At 41.5% G+C, this 22,899-nt stretch overlaps 1 protein-coding gene across 3 annotated transcripts in view; it reads left to right on the forward strand.

Annotated features, from left to right (window-relative positions):
• LOC118771899 (leucine-rich repeat-containing G-protein coupled receptor 5-like) overlaps window positions 1-12,389 on the forward strand; it is a 55,633-nt gene extending 43,244 nt beyond the window's left edge. Inside the window, exons 7-18 of one of the 3 annotated variants that reach the window (XM_036520048.1) lie at window positions 2,476-2,544; window positions 2,691-2,762; window positions 4,087-4,158; window positions 4,302-4,370; window positions 4,697-4,768; window positions 5,121-5,186; window positions 5,817-5,888; window positions 8,772-8,843; window positions 8,997-9,122; window positions 9,833-9,969; window positions 10,218-10,301; window positions 10,724-12,389. In XM_036520048.1, the coding sequence (XP_036375941.1) occupies window positions 2,476-2,544; window positions 2,691-2,762; window positions 4,087-4,158; window positions 4,302-4,370; window positions 4,697-4,768; window positions 5,121-5,186; window positions 5,817-5,888; window positions 8,772-8,843; window positions 8,997-9,122; window positions 9,833-9,969; window positions 10,218-10,301; window positions 10,724-11,787 (1,975 nt within the window). In that variant the 3' untranslated portion in view covers window positions 11,788-12,389. The remainder of the gene's footprint in view (window positions 1-2,475; window positions 2,545-2,690; window positions 2,763-4,086; window positions 4,159-4,301; window positions 4,371-4,696; window positions 4,769-5,120; window positions 5,187-5,816; window positions 5,889-8,771; window positions 8,844-8,996; window positions 9,123-9,832; window positions 9,970-10,217; window positions 10,302-10,723) is intronic. The other 2 variants (XM_036520049.1, XM_036520050.1) reach the window with 2 other exon arrangements.
• The last annotated feature ends 10,510 nt before the right edge of the window (window positions 12,390-22,899 follow it).

Raw genomic sequence — 22,899 nt, forward strand, 5'->3', positions numbered from 1 at the left:
AAATTATTTACATGTAAAATGTTACATTTGTTAGATGTGAAAAAATGTAAACATAACATAAACTTCATTTAAATATAACGTAAAACGTTTTTTTTTTTTTTATTGGGGGAACTTGTTTTCACTCTCACTGATAATGATCCTCTAGCTGTTGGAGGGTTTGGTGAGGGGGGTCAGTGTGTTTACTGCCTGTGAGGCAGATGCAGGGCCCTTTAAGAACCCAACCCATGCTGGGTCAGCCTGTCGCTCCCATTCCGTTCCACTAATGGAGGCTGATGACTGGACACAGACAACATATTCAGCTTGGGGAGGGGTTCTGTCTCAGCTCAGCGGGGGGCGGAGGGGGGCGCACACACACATCTCCTCTCAACATGTCAGAAAAGCTCTTTTCATATCTACGGGAAAATGGGCCGCTCGCACCTCTCTTTCACTCTCCTCCTGTCTGCTCAGAAGACTCCTCATTCAATTCCAAAACAGTTAATGATTTAAATGCCCAGACTCTTATCTTTGATCTTTCAAAAAACTGGCTCTGGACCCCACCCTTTTAAACAAAACAAAACAGACCAGCTCTAATATGCACAAGTCTCCAATCCATTCCACATCCCTTCTCTGCTCTCTCATGAAATATTCCCAAACACGTGAGAGCATGAGAATGGGTGTTCATAAAAAAAAAAAGTAAACCCTGTATTTCTACAGGCAGCTTAAACTGCCATAAACTTAGTTTTTAACCAGCAGCAATTTGTTTAGCAACATGATGTCAAATCCCTGACGTAACCTGTTTAATAAAAGATAATACAAATATGACAGCATTTACATGACAGATGGCTGTGTAAGAAACAACAGTAAGAACGCGCTTTATATTTTCCAACTGAACCGCTACCTCAGTTCAAACACGCAAAGAGTTACTCATTTGGAAGAGCTCATTCCTGCAACGTTGCGTCTTGGTGTGTGGCCGCAGCTTTATAATAATTACTGTCAATACACACGGCACATGTTTCCCGAATGTTTTCATCGTAATAGTAAAACAACCCTTCGGCAAGGCTGCAACAGGATACCGCCACTGCGTGCCAGCACAGCTTTTGATATTCAACTGTCCAAGAAATGGCTTCAGAAAACCTCAGAACGCTGCCATGGGGGGATCAGTTTTATCTCAAGGGCAGCAGAGATCGTAAACTCCTGATCCAGCCCTGTGCAATATTTATCTTCTGACAACACCAGCAAAAAATATGCAAATCACTCCCAAATCATACCTGTTAGCACCCCCCTCCCTGCTGTATCTGTGGCCCAGATTGAAATAATTTTAATTTAATGGTATTTTCACAATCTTTATAAGTTCGTTCCACCGTGTTGACGTTGTGGAAGTTTCGAATGCATCTGGCTGAACAGGGGAGCTGCCCTAATGCGCCTGCAATACGGAGCCACCTGCGCCCCAGAGAGGGATCACTGCCAGTAATTGAAAGCATGTGAGGACCTGGAGAACAGTCTATTGATGAGAATGAGGGAAGGCCGACCGCCAGCTCACCACCAGGACTGAGAAAGAAAGAAAAAAAAAAAAGAAACAGACTGCGCTTACTCATCTCCATGCAGGATGTTTCGGGGATTAAATAAGTGTAGCCGTGGAAACTCTGCGAAGCTTCATTAAGGCTTTTTCCCTTCACTGCTTTTACGTAGCCTTACGGAAGGAGCCCTTCAATCACCAGCATTTAGGAATTTATTCAGTGCGGCCTTGAACCTGGCTTGTCAGCGAACTTGTTTATTAACTTGGCATTTTTGCAAAGCGCGTGAGACATTTCCTTTTGTTCTTTTTTTTTGCACTTGGTTTTATAAGTGAAAAATGCACGCTAAGATGTTCTCACAGTCTGTGCCGTTTAAAGGCAGGAAGTGCTGCCTTTGCGTCCCCCTTTTGACCGTTCTATAAATTGAGTTTCGGGATAGGACGCGGAGCAGGAAAGAACAGGTCTAGGATGTGAACTAAATCCTGAGAGTTCATATCCTATCTGATCAAAGCCAGGCAGATTTCAGGTCTGTGCTGTTTACAAACAGGAAGCCCCCTTGTGAGAGACTGTGTTGTTTACTGTGCTGTGGAGGGAAAACTTAAGTGAGGGGGTTAGCGGAGACTGAGCCTCTCTCAGCATCATCCACGAGCTCTTCCATAGGAAGGTGACGGCGGTCCGTTATTTACTCTTGGTCTTCCGGTGGCATCCGGTACACACAGACAGAGGAACTCCCTCACACCACTGCTTCTCACTGATATTTCCTGTTTTTATTCCAGTGGGGATTTTTGGAGTGGGGTTGGTTCTCAGGCCAGATACAGCAAGTCATACCTGAAGAAAAATGTCAAATGAACCCTGACTTGAATGAAATGAAATGAACTAAGACATTGCATTTTATAGAGCAGTATTTAAATAAATGGAAGTAAATGACTACTTATTTACGGTGGTTGAATGCAGACAATAATCACATCTTTTCCTTCCACAGAGATCTGAATTACAACAATCTGGATGAGTTCCCTATCGCAATCAAAGCTCTGACTAACCTGAAGGAGCTGTAAGTATGCATGCTGCTTCAGGCTAGCATTCCTGCTACCGCTGCTGCTACTGCTACCGCTACTGCTACGGCTACTGCTGCTGCTGCTGCCTTGACGCTTGCTGGTACCCAACCAACCCTGCATATTTGTAATATTCCCTTTCCAGGGGCTTTCACAGCAACAACATCAAGGCCATCCCTGAGCATGCCTTCATTGGAAACCCCTCTCTGCTGACAATGTAGGTCCTCTTCCATAGACACCAAAATTAAAGATCCATCTCTGAAGATTAACTGTCATAATGGACTAAGTGCTCCTAGGAATGCATTTTAGATAGGTACAGGTTTCGTTTAGTGGACAGAATTGGCATATCTCCTAAGGCAATCGTGATCACTGTATCATAACTCAAATTTGTGAGCTTTTGAATTTTCAGACACATGTAATATAGTGTAGGTCATAAACTGCGATCTACACAGCCAGGCTAATAAAAAAGGGGCACAGCACAAGCTGTTTCACGGTCATGAAATGCTTTCTAACTTTATTGTTATTAAAATCAGTCGTAGCAGAGCATATCATAAGAGCATGCTCTGGCTCTGGTTCATGCTTGCTTGAAAGTTTGCTAAACATCCACTTTTATAACTAATACGACTGGGACAAGTGTTTATTAACTTACATATACGTGTAGTGGCTTTCTTACCAAAGTGAATATTGATGCAATAACGATGTGTCTGGTTTTAGCTGTAAACTAAAGTGTGTAAAAGGAACAAGTGGGGATCAACAGTCTTTATTCATTAAAATGCTGGACAGCTTTGTTTGCATTCGGATCTCCTTGTTTTTTTTTTTTGCCTTTGTCAGTCTGGTGGAATGTGTGTCCTAGGTACTGCAGGAAGAGCAAATAGCAGTCTAGCTTACCAGCCAAATCTTTCACCCCCATTTTTGATTGTTGTTTGTGGTTGCCAGCACTACCAATCTCTGCCACATGGGCAACTGGCAACAAGTCCACTAATACCCCACTTGGCCAGAACCCTCTCAGCATGAACAATCTTTTAAGGCCTGTAATATTAATGCAATTTACAACCATTATTTGCGAGTTCTTTGATAATTTAGGACTGTGATGTATTTTTCTGTCAGAGAAAATGAATCAGTGTTCTGTGTTATGGTCCTAGATATGCAGCTAAGGAAACAAATCACTAATTGGTCCTACATTTGCAAGGCTGTGCCGTGAAGTCCCACATGTCTGTAGTAGATGGAATGTGTTTGACCTTTGAATATTTCGCTTTGGTTTGCACCTCTCCCTGCTGCGTGTGCCTCCCTGAGATATTTAAGGACATGACACTATGCTCATGCCAACAAAGTGGGTGCTGCTAATGTCAGTGTCCAGATGGCTTGAGGCAGAAGTTGCCTATAAGTGTTCATCTAGGGCCAAATTTCCCAGCCACAATTCTAACCTCAACTGTTATAAGGTAAACCAGCAAAACTGGCCCTAGATCAGTGCTTTCAGACAGCGTCTGCCTGGAGCGTCCAGCCGGCGTGGGTTTCAAATATTGTTTTTGTCTTTAAAACAGATTCTTCTATGACAATCCCATCCAGTTTGTGGGCAAGTCAGCCTTCCAGCACTTGCCGGAACTGCGGACCCTGTGAGTTAAATAATCAGCCCGCCCCCCCTGTCCTTTGTGCTCCTTTGAGTATTTAAAATGGACACGGTGAAGCTCAAATTTAATGGCTTCACATCTGATATCTCCCCATATCCATCTTCCTCTTCCTCTGTCACTTTGCCCAGATCACTCAACGGGGCCACAGAAATCACAGAGTTCCCAGACCTGACTGGCACCAAGAGTCTGGAAAGCCTGTAAGTCTACACGGCATTCCCTGAACTCACATCCAAGCCTTCATAAAAGCTATCAGCTTAGTCGCTGTTGTAACCCTACATGCAAAGCAAATGTTCGCCCACAGTTTCTAAGGATTTAGTTATAGAACCCATAAATATTAATCCATGTGAGGTATTATTGCTGCCCAGCCTAATCATGTCAAGGACTGGTGAATGCTTATGGTCCACAGTGTTCCTCATCTAAAGAAAGCCCCAGTATTACCAGGTTACACAGAATATGAATGGAGTTATTCACAGCAACATAGGCGGTTCCACAGTTCTAATGACCTCATCTGATCTCTGACTAGGACCATTACAGGAGCTCGCATTACATCACTGCCCAATACTGTGTGTGACCAGTTACCCAACCTGCAAGTGCTGTGAGTCTCATTGAATTTTCACTTCTGACTGATATTTACCACAATGCAACACTGTGGTAGCCTGTGTTTTTTGCAAAGTGACTGTAATATGAGGTGAAGAGGGACCACAGTGATGAGAATCAGCCCAAAACCCCTGTTCTGTACTGCCTTGACTGTGTTAAATTATGGCACTTGTCTCATTCATCTGTAATTGATTGGATTACGTCAAAGACGAAAGGCATTTTTTTGTTTTCATTCTATACTATATGATCACTGTGGAGTACAGTTGTAACATGTGGATTTTCACCCTCCGATGTAATGAATAACATGTGTGAACTCTGTAACTCACTGCACTTGCATGTCTTGTGCCCAGGGACCTCTCCTACAACTTGATCCAGCACCTGCCCAGCTTCAACGGATGTGAAAAAATCCAGAGAATGTGAGCTCGAGAAACTTTAATCTCAAAGTTTTTCATCTCTGCCTGAGGCATAGAAAAAAAGACAAATTCATACAAATATGTAAAAACATATATTGGCGAGGGACTTATAAATGAAGGCAGTCAAAGAATGCACGTACTGTATATTGAAAATAGATAGTCAGCACATACATTTGGAAACCAGTCCTTTTGCAATGTACTGTATGGAAGTAATTTACAGTAAATTATGTATTAGGCTACACTTATTACATTTGCTTAGCTACTCTCCTCATCAATATGCAAACAACAGTATCCACGTGGAAATTTACTTAAGTAATTCAGACAACTTGCTCAAGGGTACAACACTTGTGCCTCACAAAACCTGCAACTTCATGATGCCAATGGTCAATGTATTTGTCCATTAATACTCAAATTCCCCAAAATGACTACACCACATTGCTGCCCTAAACTTTCTTAGTTTGTTTGCTTCCTCTTTGGTTTAGATTCATAACTGAAAAGTGCACACTGCAGTCTATGAAATGAGTTCTGTAACAGGACATGGAGCAGGGAAGAACAGGTTTATGTTATAACCTCGTCCCACTGAAGGTGTTTTTCAGACCCACCCCCTGATGCCTCTCTGTTGTGTCCCCTCAGCGACCTGCATCACAACGAAATCCAAGAGGTGCTGGCAGACACTTTCCAGGAGCTGACGGCGCTCAGATCCCTGTGAGTAAGCCAGACCAATCCCTGTGTGGGAAAGGGGCCCAAACGGAACCAGATACTGACACAGCAGTGATGAGAGCCAAAACACACCTAGAACATTGGGCTTCATGCAGTGGCAGCCTCATGGCTGAGCAATGCCAACCGCTCAGACTCAGAAAGACAGGCAATGCTATACATATTTCAGACATTGATGGATATGTTCACATTTTCACTAAGCTTGTAGGAAAATGAGTCCCTTACATTTCGTATACCAAATTTACAATCTCCACACAAAAGGACTGCAAGGAATTTCAAATCATCAATATTATGAATAGACTGAGATATTGCCAAAATCTCATTTTACTTTAAAGCCATGGCGGGCTACATGTCTATGTGCCTTTGGAAGCTGGCTCTTGACTACAGGGACATTAAAGGTGTGGCCATTAAGATAAGCATACACATGCCCTAATAGAGCAGACACTTCAGTAGGGGGAAAGGTGCCTGAAAATATCCTTTGAAGACAAACTTGATTGTTACAACATGTTCCCTCTCCCACCCTTAATAGCACCAGCCATGAAATTGTAGCAATTTATTCCTGGTCTCAAAGGTCATCATTTCAGCAAGTTTCATCCAAATCTGAACATACCACTTTCAGATTTCCTTTTCACTGACAGACACTTAAATTGACAGGTGTGAACACAGCCACTGGTAACAAGTCCTAGTATTCAAAACTCCAGAAACATCCCAGACAAACAAATTCATTGGCCCCCTGTTTACAGTCCCTTTCCCCACCATCATCTCTTGTCATTTTTTTCATTCCATACTTTTCTTGGGAACTGTGAACGTCCTTCCACTGAGGTGTGGCACCGAGAACTTGCTGCCCGGATGGCCACCCAGTCACATCCCAAAACAAATAAAACAATCTCTTCGCTCTCTGCAAATATTTTGGCTTTTGCAAGACTCATTCTTAGCTCCAGTAATCACACAAGTATTGGGCAATAAAAGACAGAGTTAATTGTCAAGTTTCAACAGAGTCATTACATTAACGCTCATGTCTGTTAGCTTAAGTAGAGCAAATCACTGTAATTAATTACAATGATGAGACATGGCTAATTTAATATATATGGGCTGTATTGCATACAGCTGTGTAGGCATGTTTGTTGACATGTTTAAGTGGACATGTGCTGATTGCAGAGCCTATACAATCCTCCTACAGTGCAATTCCTCTGAACCGAGCGTGCCCCGTTTGAAGGCTTCGACATTACGTCAGCAGCGTTTTCTTTTTTTATTCACTAGCGCATTCTCAAACATATCTGTGCCAGGAAGTGAGGAAATATGACTTGGCACACCCCGGCACGTACGCTAACATGTGGCTGTGGATTTGGCCCCTCAGAAAGGTGCTCGCTTCCGAGCGGCGACCCGCGGCGAGACCACGACGCATGCTGTCATAGTTGGCCATGCTAAGAGGTCTTGTTCTCGCAGTTATTTCGCGTACGAAGCACAGGGGGATACAGAATTACCACAGAGTGGACACGTCTAAATGAAAAGCACAAGTGCGTTATTGCCAGCAGTTTCTCTGCAGGCAGGGCCATACCAAACGATCACAAACATCTTCTCTCAAATCCGTCCAAGGATTTTTTTTAGAAGATCCACAGGATTCATAGATGGCAGAAAGGCCGTCCATTTTCTAATCCCCTCCATATTTATTTTCCATCTGGGAATTTACACCTCGGAGTGCTCACCAAGTCCCACTAAAGCACCAGAGCGCAGTACTCAGAGGCAGCAGGCCAGCACATTTTATGGACCTATTCAAATGCTCCAGCCTCTTTGAAGCAACTAAAAGGGTGAAACGTGTCTAATTAGGCAAGTAATGTATTGAGTAAGGTTATTAAGAGTTCAGTTAGACCATAAAAACAGCTCTCAGACCAAGAAATAAGAACCGCTTAACCCTATTCTACAGAGAATCCCTCTCTGTTTGGTGCTTGTGGGGGATAAAGACGAGAACAATAGGTTGCTGTTGCCTAAAAACTCATAATATCAAACAAGAGGACTGCATGTGATTACCACACACAGGAAATCTGTAGAAAAGACCTTGATATGACACTGTGTTCTCAACGGTTTCCTATTCACCGCCACCAGGTCAACTCAAACAACATGTTAATCGTAAACAAACAGTTTGGACGATTTCAGACTTCTTCTTGACAAAAACCACTGGAGTGGAGAGTGGCTGTACTGCGTTCCAGCAGGACTCTGTCTTGTGGAGCCCAGTGGAGATTCAGAGCATCAGAGGAGCCCACATTTTTGGTTGCCTTCAATTTTTTTTTTTCTTATGAACACGTCCATTATTACTGTAGTGTGGGCCAAATGCCACACGTTATCTTTCTTGCTAAGAGCCTTCCTGGACAGAAACAGGCGGGATCCAAGTTCTGATGGCTATAAATCAATGTCAAAATGATAAATCACATTTTTTCCATGTTAGATAATAGATACATTTTTTGTAGTAGCACACATAAATTCTAAGAATGTGAGCCCCAGTTTGCACAGCATTTTTATTTCTCTCTATAATTTATAGACTTGGACCATTTTCTCATTCTGACTGATCATACACTTTTATTCCTACAGCTTCTATGGGAAAGCAGAGGCAATACATACTTGGTCAACAGCCAGTCATATCTGCAGTGAAGTTGACTGAAAACATCAGCAATACCATGAATATCTATAGCTATACTCAACACTGTTGTTGCATTGCCATTACATTGATATGATGTGCTTGTCAAAGGATGCGTCTATGTGAAAGCAAATTTTACTCTAAGTGTTTTCACTGTAAGGTAGTAAATTAAAGTATTTTTTGGCACAGTAACTTTGGCATTTCTAAAAGGAACATTTTTTTTAAACCTTTTCTCACAGCGATCTGGCTTGGAACAAGCTGAGCAGTGTGGACCCTCACGCCTTCTCCAATCTCCCCTCATTAATCAAACTGTGAGTGCAGCCTTTATTTACCCATCTATTCCTATTTATGTTGGACTGTAGGAATTGATTATTTCTCCTGCCTGGCTTGTAAATGGTGTAAAGCCGTGTAATAGCTCCCAGGCGCGGCTCCAACTGACTCTCCTGGCTCTTTTCTCTCTGCAGGGACCTGACCTCCAACCTGCTGTCCTCTCTACCAGTGACTGGGCTCCACAGTCTCACTCACCTGAAACTGGCTGGCAACGAAGGGCTGCAGGAGCTACTCTCTGCAGAGAACTTCCCCAAACTCAGGTAGAGACGGCACCAGCCCAAACGCCTTCCACACACTTCCAGGAGGGGCTAATTCTGGATCAGCTAACCTGACACACATAAACTGAATAAACTGGTCAAACGGCAGTATTTGGGGGAAACTATACTATCTGTCCATATCATACAGTGAGGCACAGGCACATGATCATGAATTTATACCATAATCCCTGGTGCAGTCAAGACATTCTCTGGCAAGGACACTGACCCAAGGCAGTTGCTTTTGTAATGAATCAGTTTGTATAATCATTAAGTGAACAGGTAGGGCATAGCATATATATCTAAGTGCCATAATTTGCTTTTGAATCAAATGGAGATTAAAGTTAGTAAAGCTGTTCTGAAAGCAAGTTATGATGAGTAGAGCTATGTTTTATTTAAATGGTGAGTACCGTTTATTGGACACATGTAAAGAGCCTAGCCGAAGGTGGTATGCTTCTACAAAACAAAACGCTTGTATACTAAAAACATGATTAACCGCCGCATATAAATTCATGCATTTATGCAATATGTTTATTCCTGTAATATTTGCAATTGTGCATCTTAAGTTTACTCTTCATCAGTGTAGCAAAGTTCATGTTCAAACAAAATACAACAGTTGTTTGAATAAAGTGAGCCACGACACAAATATTTGAGAGAAGCACACCGTTTTTTCACAGAGTGTGTACTAAAGCAGTCTCTTTCTCTGTGGTCTTCAGGGTGATGGAGATGCCTTATGCGTTCCAGTGCTGTGCCTTTGTGTCCTGTGAGAACTCTGCTGATCCCTGGGACCGAGAGGAGAACAGCAGCAAGGATGAGTACGGCAGGAGAGATGCCAACATCATGTCTAATCAAGGTGCGGCAGTACATAACTCTGGCACGACCATAGAGCAGAGTGTGTATGCTGACTCTGATTCATAACTATGATGAAGAAAGGCAGAGGTTTGTGAAATTCACGTGCTGGAGATTGCAGACATGCCTCAGTCCACAGCCGTAAATCCCAGAACAGCCTTTGTTGATCCAGGCATCACAAACATTAATCCTGTCCATGGAGTTTGCCATGTTGGAAACAGCAGTAAAAAGTCAAACCGCGTTTCATTCCAGAAGACCATGACCTGGAGGACTTCCTACTGGACCTGGAGGAGGACCCCAAATCCCACCACTCAGTGCAGTGCTCCCCAGCTCCAGGTGGGAGAACACACAGCACAAACACACAACACTGGACCGTCGCACAGAATTATAGGATATTTTTTTGAAGAGTGCTGAATCACGGAAGGCTATCCTATTCATAATGGCATCTCGAATATAGAAACTGTAGTCACAAATCAGTGCACCTTCTGCTTTGAAAAATGTATCTGATTCAGCTGTTTCAAATACAGTCACCTGTCTTATACTTCCATTTGACTGTTGTTATTGTGAAATAAATACACTAGTCATTGAATTTCTATGATCTCACATCTGCAAAGCATATACTGTAGTTTGAACTGTATAGTAGCATTGACTCCACATTGCAGTTCTTTGAATATAAATGCCGCTGGTAGACACAGTTGTTCTGGATTATGTTGCATTTTTTTTCCTGAAAGTTTGTACCTGGCTTCCATTTGCACCAGGTCCGTTTCGCCCCTGTTACCACCTGTTTGGGAGCTGGCTCATCCGCAGTGGGGTGTGGATCATCGTGGTGCTGTCCCTGGTCTGCAACACTCTGGTGGCGATCACCATCTTCCTGTCTCCCACCTACGTATCTCCAGCCAAGCACCTGGTTGGCCTCCTTGCCGTGGTCAACAGCCTCATGGGTGTGTCCAGTGGAATCCTGGCCGTGGTCGACGCCCTGACCTTCGGAAGCTTCGCCAAGTATGGGGCATGGTGGGAGAGTGGTGCAGGGTGCAAGATCACAGGGTTCATGTCCGTCTTTGCCTCGGAGACCTGCATCTTCCTCCTGACCACCGCAGCTCTGGAACGGGGCCTATCCATCCGCTGCTCCAAGAGGGCAGAAGCCAAAACATCCGCCGGGAACATCAGACTTGCTTCTGCCTTATGCTTCTTCCTGGCTCTAGCTATTACAGTCCTGCCCCTCCTGCACGTGGGCGAGTATGGCATCTCCTCCCTCTGTCTCCCGCTGCCCTTTGGCGAGCCCTCCAGCCTGGGCTTCATGGTGGCCCTGGTTCTGCTCAACTCCCTCTGCTACTTCGTTATGACAGTCACCTATGCCAAGCTCTACTGCAGCCTGGAGAAGGGTGAGCTGGACAACTTCTGGGACTGTGCCATGATCAAGCACGTGGCCTGGCTGCTCTTCACCAACTGCGTCCTCTACTTCCCTGTGGCCTTCCTGTCTTTCTCCTCCCTCCTCAGCCTCTCGTTCATCAGCCCGGAGGTGGTCAAGTCCATCCTGCTGGTCATTGTGCCCCTGCCCGCCTGCCTGAACCCCCTCCTATACCTGCTCTTCAACCCCCACTTCAAGGAGGATCTTAGCCTGCTCCTCAAGCGGACGCACTCCTGGAAGAGGACCCAGCAGGCCAGCCTGGTCTCCCTGAACTCTGAGGATGCGGAGAAGCAGTCGTGTGACTCCACACAAGCTCTAGTCACCCTCACATCCTCGGACAAGTCAGAGGGCAAGTCGCCCCGCCAGAGCACAGAGGCTTACCGCCCCCCAGTGCCATTTGTCCCATGTCGCTAGGCCTGGTAACGAGTCAGGCTGCATCGCTGGAGCGAACTTTTGCTATAGCGCCAGACTCCCGACTGCCATCCTGTAACGCAGGCGAAAACCATACATGAAAATACCGGACTACCACAGTACCCGTAGCCAGACGAGGAAACTGACAAGGTTGTGAAGCGTGGACAGAGTCAATCTGTACTATATATATCTGGACAATATTAATGCTTCTTCCTCATCCAAATATAGAGGTAGAGTCCAAATTCAGGTATACAACTGCCAGTTTTGCATTTACCTCAGCAGTCTCTCACTGCAGAGCACATTTGTAAATCTCAAGATGTTTTCTGGGGGCATGACAGGGACATCAAAAGGAAAACAGAGCTGGTCGTCAATAAAAAAAATCGGTTTGGCAATGTGTAGCCACACGTGATTGTGTAAAATGAAGGTACTGGCCAAAGTTGTAGGCCTACTCGATACAGGAGAAAACTGTTCTGTAAAGAGCTTCTTGTTGTCATTTCATATGGGGCATAACACACGTGTTGCCACCCTGCTTAACTGAAACTACATTGTTTTTACTGAACAGATTTGTATGACCAATCAAAAATCATCCTCAAAAGGACGTAATGGCAAGCCACATTTTTAAGCAACATTTATAAGCACATTTATAAGCAACTGTCCCAACAGAACTGTACTTTTTAAGATGTTGTTTCCATGAAGCGTTTGCATTATTTGAAAAACCTTTTGGAACCCAGTGAGTATATGCACTCATTCTAGGATTCAGGGTATTGCCATGTGGTCATTTGTCTTCCATCTGGTGTTATAGAGGTATCCAGCTGGAATGAGGTTGTTAAGATCATGTTTTGAGAGTACTTATTTGTGTTTATACATCACACTGTGTGCGTGTGTGCGTGCATAGTTATAATACTGTGACAATCTTGTTATCCTCTGTAGACTATAACAGTAATTTCTTAAAATGTTTTCTGACTGTATGTATTTTAATTTTATATTGTGTTTCCCTTGCCTGCGGTTGTTATTTTTCAATCTAGTTTAAAGTCAATGGGCCCTTATTTAGAGGGCACAAAAGATGGCACAATGATCGAACGTAAGACGCAAGCATCGACATTTCGGGATAGCAAAAAATGACACTTACAGTTGCTAAATTCCACTCTGCTTTTCAGTTAGTGGGTGTGACAGGAGCATGATCACTTGTTTTGGGGTATGGACTGGCATAAACGTAAGGCGCAGCAGTGTTTTAACACATCTACGTCTTCTACTCATTAAAGTGGCATTTCTCAGCTCACATCCCACTTGGTGCACTAGCGGCATTTAAATACCAGAATTAATTTGGACGCGCATTTGGGATAGCAGCATTTGCACCTTGCATACACGTTTGAAAGATGCACTTATGTCACCTAAATATGGCCCAATCATCACATTTACCTGAATATTTTCTAATTCCAAATCTGTTGTCTTAAACCCACTTGGTGATTCCTCATGGAATATTGATTTTGTCGTGGTTTGCATCTCATATTTTATGAGACGTTCATGTCCACATTGTTAAAAATATTTTCCTCCATGTTTACTGGAATGTTATTTTAGGATAAAAAAAAAAGAAAAAAAAAACAATGATTTGAGCTGTAAAAGTCCTACTTCAATCAATATTATCCTTTACACTCTAAATAGTTGACCGATCAAACATGGACAATACTCCCCACAGCATGGTACGTGGGGTAATCTGCACTGTCATTCAGAGCAGGCACTGTGGGTGAGCTGAGGAGCTTGGGCAGAAACCTCCGTGTTAATGACATTTTTGTGCACTACCCAGTCCAGGCTGACAATCGTCTTGGCTCAGTTTGATCTTGGGCCAGGCACAGAAGGGAGGGTGGTAACCTGGATTGGCAGTCAAGTGGCCAAGTTATCAGCTTCCAAGTCCAATTTCAAGCAACAATATTTCATGAAATATAATACACCCTTCAGGGAAGCCATCTGAGCCATGGGCTTTTTTAACTTCATTTATTTGGTTTTGTTCAGCTCCTTTGGACATTTGTGTAGGCATACAAACTATTAATATGAAACATCAGATGCCTGCTTGAATTTGTGGAGCCTAAGCAGCCTGATTTATAAGAGCCACTTGGTAGCACTCTGAGAGCTTCTTGAGCTTTGAGGTTAGAATTGGCCCGTTTTTCTCTGGCGTTTTCATATCCCTGCACTTAAGGATTATTGTGTTAATTTGAAAGTAAGACAGGGATCACCGTTTTTGTTCGGAGAGATGCCCATTCATGTTTCATAAATGCTTAATTATACCATTTGCTAATAGTGGAAGACAGAGACCATGAAAAACTGCATAAAAGTATATTTATCCTGCAATACACACTGGCAGGACAAAAGCTTTAGAAAAACAGCTAGATCTTTGCTCCCTGATTGCTCACATCAGGTTGTCTTGAATTTTGGGTAAGAATTTTAATTTAACATTTCAGAATTTTGCATTTGCCTCTACCCTGTTTTTCCATTCAGAGAGCATCCTGAGGATCCGCAGGAAGAAAGAATCGAGTGCACACAATACCATAATGAACATGCCTCTGGCAATTCCACCCATTGAAATGCAGATGACATTCAAAAAGAGACATCCTGTCTCAGGTCCTGCCGAGGTGTGCGCAATTATTAAAACCAGAGATGGCTACAAGGGCTCAGTGGCTGCAAAACTGCTCCGCAACATTTTCCAGCGCTTTTAAACAAGTCATTCAGAGAAGTGCCCCTGCTTCCTGTAACTCCCTTCCTCCCATAACTGTAGCACTAATATGTAAGTCAACTTCGTAACAACTTTAGAAAATTTGAATTATGGCATCTGTTAAAAATATAAGCTCTTCTGGTGTTGTAAATGAACCATATTTGAACTTTAATTACTTGTTAGACAACTATTACAGTCCCTGTGTGGGTCATCAAGTTCTCACCAAAAGCCGTATGTTTATTTTTATTGTATAATGACTTCAATTAATCCATTGTTGAACAGATTCTCAATTTGGATGCAAAGCTATTTTTGTATGATCTAGAGTTCTTTAAGGATAAAAAGGTGTATAAATATAGAGTTGTATTTATATCAAAAATATATGTGTAAAGAGATGGACTGCAGTGGAAGTGAAGCTTTGCACATGCACTGCAGACAGAACACTGCCTAGCTTTTGCCTCCTCGGTAGCAATGTGTTTTTGTTTTTTTGTACATTCATAGTCGCTGTAAATAGACTGCATACTGGCTTTTTTATTGGAGTGTTAAATATATGTAATTTGTAATAAACAATTTACCAAACAAATAACAGATCTGTCCTTCTTGCTTGTTACTCAGTGAGACTTAGTGATGTCAGTCCCGAATCAACAAGATTTTTTTTTTTTTTTTTGATGCAGTAAAATTTTATCCATGGTATAATTACTGTAGAGCTGTGCCCAAATGAATATATTTAGGTGCAATGACTTTTAAATGTAATCATACTCTTGCCAAACTGTGCGCAAGTATTTGAAAGAAGAAATACAATTAGTACTTTTTTGTCAAAATAAATGATAAAAAAGTAACAATTTTTTACTCAGGATGAATGCAAGGAAAGTGGGGCAGAATTACTGTTTGAACCACAAGCACAAGCAAGTGTGTGTCCTTATAATGCCCAGACACTGAAGAGTCTGAAATGAAGCTAAACAATTTTATTTAGGATTAACAATTTCTTCAATTTTCATCATTTTGTCTGAAACTACATTGATGAATGCACAATGCTTAATTAGATTAATTAAAAATGTTTTACTTCAGCAGGGAATGGAAAAAGCATTATTTAATGTCTCATCGAATAATGGACATCATTATATCAACAATTCATTAAGTTCTATTTTTACAATATTTTGTTTATAGCTCTGTTCCTGTGTATGAGTCACAGGTACCACTGCATATGTAAGCATACTTGGAAGTCTTCAAAAGTGCGATGTGAGATAAAGCTGTTTGTTCATAAGTCTGTGAATGATTGTAGCTGCTATGAAGCATACATACAGGATGATTCATTCATCACCATAGAGACTTTGCTAAAAAAGAATTAACGAGGGGTAAAAATTCTGTCTAGCAACTTCACTTCTGTACTTCAACCTTTGCAAGGGCAAAAGAAAATAGGTGCTCATATATAACAGCTGACAGAAAGAAATTAAGAAAGACGCCTTTGACATTAATGTTTAACATAATTCAGTGACATAAAACTGTGATAAAATTTAATATACATATATCACAAAATCAATTTTACCCTGAATATTGCTGAGGTCAACTGTTCTACCAGCTTTTAAAATGCCATATAAATTGTACATTGTTCTTTTTTCCGAGAGTGAAGTTAGAGGAGTCTGCGTAAACATTACACGACTAAGTATATTTGTCTTTGTTTCTGGACGTTGTGCAGATTGCTATAAACAGACATTGATTTATAGATGTTTAATACATTAATGATGGATTGTCAGTTCATTACCATTAACACTGCCAGTCAGCTGTTTTTGTGCTCTGAATGGGAAAAAAAAACGTTATTGGTCTACAGTCTTGCGGTGTGTTTATAACAACAAATTCTGCAACTGACCTTCACTCACCCATTTCCATCATATTTCAGCTGATGGAAATATGAGTATTTATTTGTTCATTTCCTACAGTCCAAATACAGATATAATGTATATTTTTCCACATGTAAAACACATTCGAAAGCTCATTTGACAAATGTTGTGTCCTGTTTCTACTGAAACATATCTCTTGCATCTGTTAAGATCGACCATCACAGCTGCTTAAGAAAGCGTGTTTGTTCAAGGTACTGTAAATTGTGTAATTACTTTATTTTCTTAACTAATTTAAACGTAAGCTTGTGAAGACAAAATAATTGTTGCAAAATGTTATCTATGTACCGATAATGGTAAGCACATTGTTCATTTTTTCTCTTCACAGGCGTAAACAGAAGGCAGGAAAGGAGGAGGATGTGATGGCTATGAATGCTTGAAAAGGAAGGAGACAATTAAGGTGTGCTCACCTATTAACCGGCCTGCCAGAAAAGCAACGTTAAACTGTACCAGCTGTCCTTGTGGCATTCCGCATGGATGTCTTCCGATAGAATAAATACGTTGACCCAATTTTACACAAAAGCATTTATAACTCTGCTCACTCACACCAGAGCAGTTCTTCATGGGGAGACAATTATTGATTGGTGGTTTTTAGAGCCTGCGATTCCGACTGGGTACATTTTAGTACTACCGGACACCAGCAGATGATGATTTTCTGGAAAGGTCTGACCAACCCCATAGCGAGCAAAAAAGGAGACACAGTGTAATTAGTGGTTTTAAAATCATCTTCCCCCACATTAATCAGGAGCACACGCATGCTAATTGTTCTATTGTCAGAGCATAAAGTAAACAGACATCGATCAGGGGGTATATGAGTGATGTGTTTACAAAACAGGATCATTTTTTTCCCCCTCGACGGACGGGAATGCATGTGTTTAACTGCGAGTTAAGGTTCAGATAAACGTTCTGGTTCAGCTGCGGTTGAAACAGAAACCAAACAAAACAAATCAATTGCAATTTTCCATTTGATTGGGGGTGGTGTGGTAGAGGATGTGCAGATCTTTTAAATATTTGTAGACAATTTGTGTTGAGTTCTCCAGGATTGGGTCTTCTCTTGTAGTGGACCATAGTATCCTACAATATGATTCAGCATCATTTCTGTCTGACAAAGACTAATAGTATGGTCTCAAACTACACACCTGCTTTGAAATGATCTCCTACACACACAGCATCAAGATCAGTGAATACGATGATGGTTTCTCTTCCTGTGCGACACCATAAATCCCAGGAATTTATTGCACTAATAGCCTCAAAAATGCTGGCTGACATTTTTCTGACAGAGGGCTCTATGAAGGCATCTCACATCTGTAGTTCACTGCCAAATCCACCTATAAAAGCAGTCTGTGTCTTTATGATTTTAACTCAGAAGTCTCACCTGAAATACCGCTGTGGCTAAGAAGCGTGATCAAAAACCTCAGTGATCAGTTGCCACACCAAACAAAATCCTTTCAAACCTCACATCACGGTCAGATTTTCCAGATCGGCATAATCAGGATCATATATCATAGTGGCAGCATATGAGTTACATTTCATACCCCAATAAAAACAAAGCCGCACTACGCCTCTGTTTGTTTGTTCACAGAGAACATTTGATGACTTCTCAGGCTGAGAAGGAAATAGACATATAAATGTTTAGATTGCCTGAGATAAATTATCTTATGGAACCTGTATCTATCCAGTGGAAGTCACCAGTGAGACACTGGGCACCTACCCATGACAACAGTGGAAATGCTACTGTGATGAAAGAGACTGCCTTCATGCCCGTGGCTGTTTTGCACACCACATAACTGCCCACTCACCTGTAGGGTCAGGTGGGATACAGCAGGGCTTTAAAGGGTAGGTCTGCAGTCAGATGCCACTGCCAACCGACACTGTGGCAGCAGCACCATCATTTTTCGCATCCTTTTTCTTAGTCACACATGGCAAACCCCTCAGTTTTGTCATAATAATGATAAGGTTGCAAGATAAGCTTGCAATTTGACATTTAATGTTAAAAAGACAGATTAGGTTAGCTTCAATGTGGTTAAGATTGCACACATGCTCACACACACACACAAGACATAAGATCAAGTAAGGTCCAGAAATATAAGAGCTCTATATTATACAGCTCTGGCCACAGAAGACAAAGTATACAAACATAACCAATTTAATCTGTTCATTACTCTCTTAAGTATCTATTTTAAATTATTTGCTATTTTAAAAGTAGCTCCCTGGTACATTTTGTAAACCAACAAGGTCAGTGCTTAGTCGTGAGAACCATAATACCTTCACAAGAGGCTTGCGCAAAAACTTGTGCATGGCATAGATTTAGAAGACAGAAAGAAAAACTTAAACTGTCTTAAAGAAAAACAAGATAAATATAAAAACGTCTGGAGTGATCTTAGACGTTTAGGATTCACTGCTATTCCACTCACCGCAACTCGCCGTCCTCCAGGCTGACGTCCTCAGAAAGTCTCCCCAACGCCTGTGACAGTAAATTCAAGCTGGTTGATCATGCCTGGTACAAAGATGCCTCTTCAATTTAATTTATCATTCTGGAGGTAAACCCGCAATCTGATGTAAAGGATATAATGTTACATAGTTTCCCAAGAAAGCAGTTTAATTAAGGCTAACTGTAACGTAGCTATATTAACTTAAACGTTAATGTTTCAGAGAATGGTGGTCATCCCCTGAGGTAAATTAGCAAGCCAGTTCATCGCGTCTGTAGTGATAACCAGCCTGGAACTTCTTGCTACCCAGGTAGCCTTAACATTAGCACATTTGTAACGTACAGCTATCTAGTTCGGCTAACTAGTTAGCTAGCTGCTTACCTCTCTCGTGTTTGTCCGACTGGTGTTGTCGGTTGGCGCACAGTTTACTAATTTGAAAATATTTTAATAAATAACGAGTAAATAACAAGTCATAAATTACACTTTTATCAAGCTTTAAATGAAAACAGTCGCAAACAGTTGCCTCTACTTTCGACTTCAGGGGCGGTCAACGGAAATTTGCCGTTATCTTTTTAAATATGGAAATTACTCACGCGCAGGTGGATTACCGTGTCGGAATCCTTCACCAGCAGCTGGGCTAATCGATATACCAATATTTTAGCGGACTGTTTGCAAGCAGAGAAGTGCAAATTGCAACAATTAGATTATTAGCGATAGTTATGTGCTTTATTTATGTTACCTATTTATACTAAATTGTTTCTTTGTTTAAAAGGAACAGAAACGTGTACGGCGGCGCATTGAGGTCAGCTTAAAATAAATATTCAAACGCAGATTTAGTCACACCTGTGTACCTGTATTAGTAACTCATATCCGCTAACAAGTGTCCCTGTTCAAAAAATGAACTGTCAAACAGGCTCAAGAGCTATCCGTTATAAACTGCTGACCCATGGTTTTCAAAGACTCATCACGGATTATCATTCCAACAGTGAAAGTGTCCTTATTCAGTATGTGTGTGAAAAGTCTTACAAGTCTCACACATTTGTTGTACAATAATTATTTTTTGTACAATATACCACATTGTTCTGTAGATCTTATGCTTATTAAATCTGTAATGGTACTGTAGGGAGACACAGTGGTTATCAAACAGTTTATGTGCCAAGCTAACTGGATGTTCATAACCAATGAGCAAATGTCACTCATGAGATTGCCATGACAACTCTAGTGTAACTCTTACTATTAATAAGTTGTGAACTTTAGTTTGGAAAATGAAATTCATAAAGTATGTCCACCATAGAACAACGACTACACACTCCATACACTTTTATACAGGAGTTTGCCTTGTATAAATCATGTTCTGTTTTAGTCGTTTTTAGTACATTTTCATGATTAACATGTTGCAGTGTATACAACAATATTCCCTCGTCCCCAACACACACGCACACAGACATACAAAAAAACCGTAGACCTTTATTTATTCTCCAAAAAAAGCTTCTTAATTTACTCATTTGATGCAATAAAAATACATCCGTCTGGAATCATTTATTCTTGCATTCCTCTGTTTGATTGTTTTCCTGCCCTATTTATCCTGGTTGTGGCCAATCCATTCAGGGAGCATTGCGTACTTCATTGAAGGGAAGAACAGAATGTCTGCTCCAGAATGTGTCAAAGATGCAGTCTGTGCTGTGTACAGTCACTGCTAAAGGTTTGCTGCTTAGTGATCGAAATCTTTGGGGCATCCGAACACATAATGAATCACAAGAATGAACAGCTTATGAGAATTCAGTGACTTCAGACATCATTTAATTTTTACTAGGGGAGTATAATGTCGAAGGTCAACTGAAAAACAGAACCTCTACCATAAACTAAGAATACGATTATTACCATTATATTATTTGTGTTACTATTATTATTACTAAACATGTATCTGAATCTAGCTTTAGTGTGGTATTCGCTGGTGTAGTTCATGCCACTACTGAATTAGATCTACTGCTATGATGCCTGAAAGGGGAGGACTCTTCTGTATGCATATTGCCAAGAGGCAAAAAGGGTTACACTTTGTCCCACTGATTCTTCACCTTGGAGCATTGTGTCAATTAAAATGATGATTGAGAAGAGTTCACCTGTACCAGGAAGGCCACCTGTTTGTTTTTAGGTCTGGCACATACACACACATTACATTTAAACCTGAAGAGGTACTAACCATTGGGCTCCCAGTCACACACATCAGCGGTGACTGGGTGAGACTGAAGAGTGGTCTGTTTTTGTCTTTAACCGGCCGTGCCTTTGACGGTTCCATCTGAGCGTTTGACCTCTGCTCCACTAACTCAGCTCTGTGACAGGCGGGTTGCATTGGGGATTTCTGTTTCTCGCATCAGGCGCATTGTGTCAGGAACCGCTGACGATTCGGGCCCATTCCCTGGTGGGTCTTGGGGGAAGGGGATGGAGCAGGGAGCGGATCGTCTGCCATCGCCAGGGGCCTCGGGGCCCATTAGGCAGTGGGGTAACCTTGCGTACTACCTTTTCACCTGCTCGGCCCCCTCTCAAAGAGCTTCCTGACACAAGACATGCAGTTCACACATCACAGGAAGCTCCCAGCCCATAAAGGAAGCCCCCAAGGTTGTGAAAACAAAGGCATTTTTCACTGTCACTCTGCTTAAGGGCCAATCATTGAGAGATTTTGGATCGGACAGACTGATGGTGGCCGGACTAAAGCGCTGGTACAGACAGGACTGACAAAAGAGGAGTGACTTCAGCCCCCTTTCATCTAATATACACTAAACTAATAAAATTGACCAATTAGTGGTTTTGTCTGGACCTTCCACAGCATGTCGAAACATACTACACTGGATATTTCAAGCAGCTTGTTGACATTTTTTTCCAGCGCTAGCTTTCAAGAAGGAAAGCGGAAAACATCTGCTCCCATTTTAATCAGAAAATAATACATTTCATGATTATAAAAATTCAGTTCTTTGTTTTACAAAACAAATTTACTCTGTCTTTTGAAAATAAACAAAACAAACTTACAGCGCAGTGGAATTTTTATTCGCCTGAAAGCTTTTGACCAATAAATAGGGCCATGTGCTTTTGTTATATTTTGTGTAAGGCTCTTTTAACTAGTAGTATGATTCCTCCTTAGTTCTGACTAGTCAATGATTACCTTTACTTTTTTGTCAGCCTGCTTACCCATATGACCTCCTACTTCAAAATAGTTTCAAGCAACGAGTGGATACACAGCTCTTCTCAATTTTGTGCCAAGTGAGAATCAAGAAAAACTGATGCTCATGTACTGAATGTCTCAATATTCTGTATATTTTCCCAGACAGAAGTTGCGGTTTTCCAAATTAGTCCACTTTATTGCTTTATTTTCATTTACTTCAATTACAGTGCAGGATAAGTTTAGGCCGGAATGCACAACCCACTTAAGAAGGGAAAAAAAACAAGAGTAAGCTGCAAGCTATCGAGTTCTTTAGGATTCACACGTGCGCTCCACTTGCGACATCTCCTTGGCAGATTTATTGCTCGATGCTGATAAAACTCCACAACAAATGTCACCGTGACGTCAGTGACCAATAGAAAAGCAAGAGCATCCGAAAACAGAGATAAAAGGTTAATATGGAAGTGTGGCTTGAGGAATTGGGTAAACATCTTCGAAGAAATAAGACAAATGATGTGTGTTTCATGGCTCACACAATTTTCCCAACTTATGAATATTAATATAATTAAACCAGACCTCTGCATCAGTGGTCTGTCTTTTGTTACGAAAACAATTTGATCACAGGAACTCTCTGCTATAGCATACTTTTATATTAATCTCATACTTCATTTATCTTTATTATTGTATTTGGAGATCAAACTAATGTAATCCCTTTCAAATTTTTCAAGGGTATGGGTATAATAAAAATGTGATATTGGGCTATAATTTTTAATAATTCATCATGCCAGAACTGTACATGGAATTCGTCCTGAAACTAAATGTTCACATGCTGTCTCATTTTCTTAAGTGTCAGTATGTAGTGCTAAACACCTGCTACAAATTATCTTTAAACACGCCAGTGTGAGCACCATGTGAATGTACATTTTTATGGTG

The sequence above is a fragment of the Megalops cyprinoides genome, chromosome 25 (assembly GCF_013368585.1).
Source record: "Megalops cyprinoides isolate fMegCyp1 chromosome 25, fMegCyp1.pri, whole genome shotgun sequence".
Lineage (NCBI taxonomy): Eukaryota > Metazoa > Chordata > Actinopteri > Elopiformes > Megalopidae > Megalops > Megalops cyprinoides.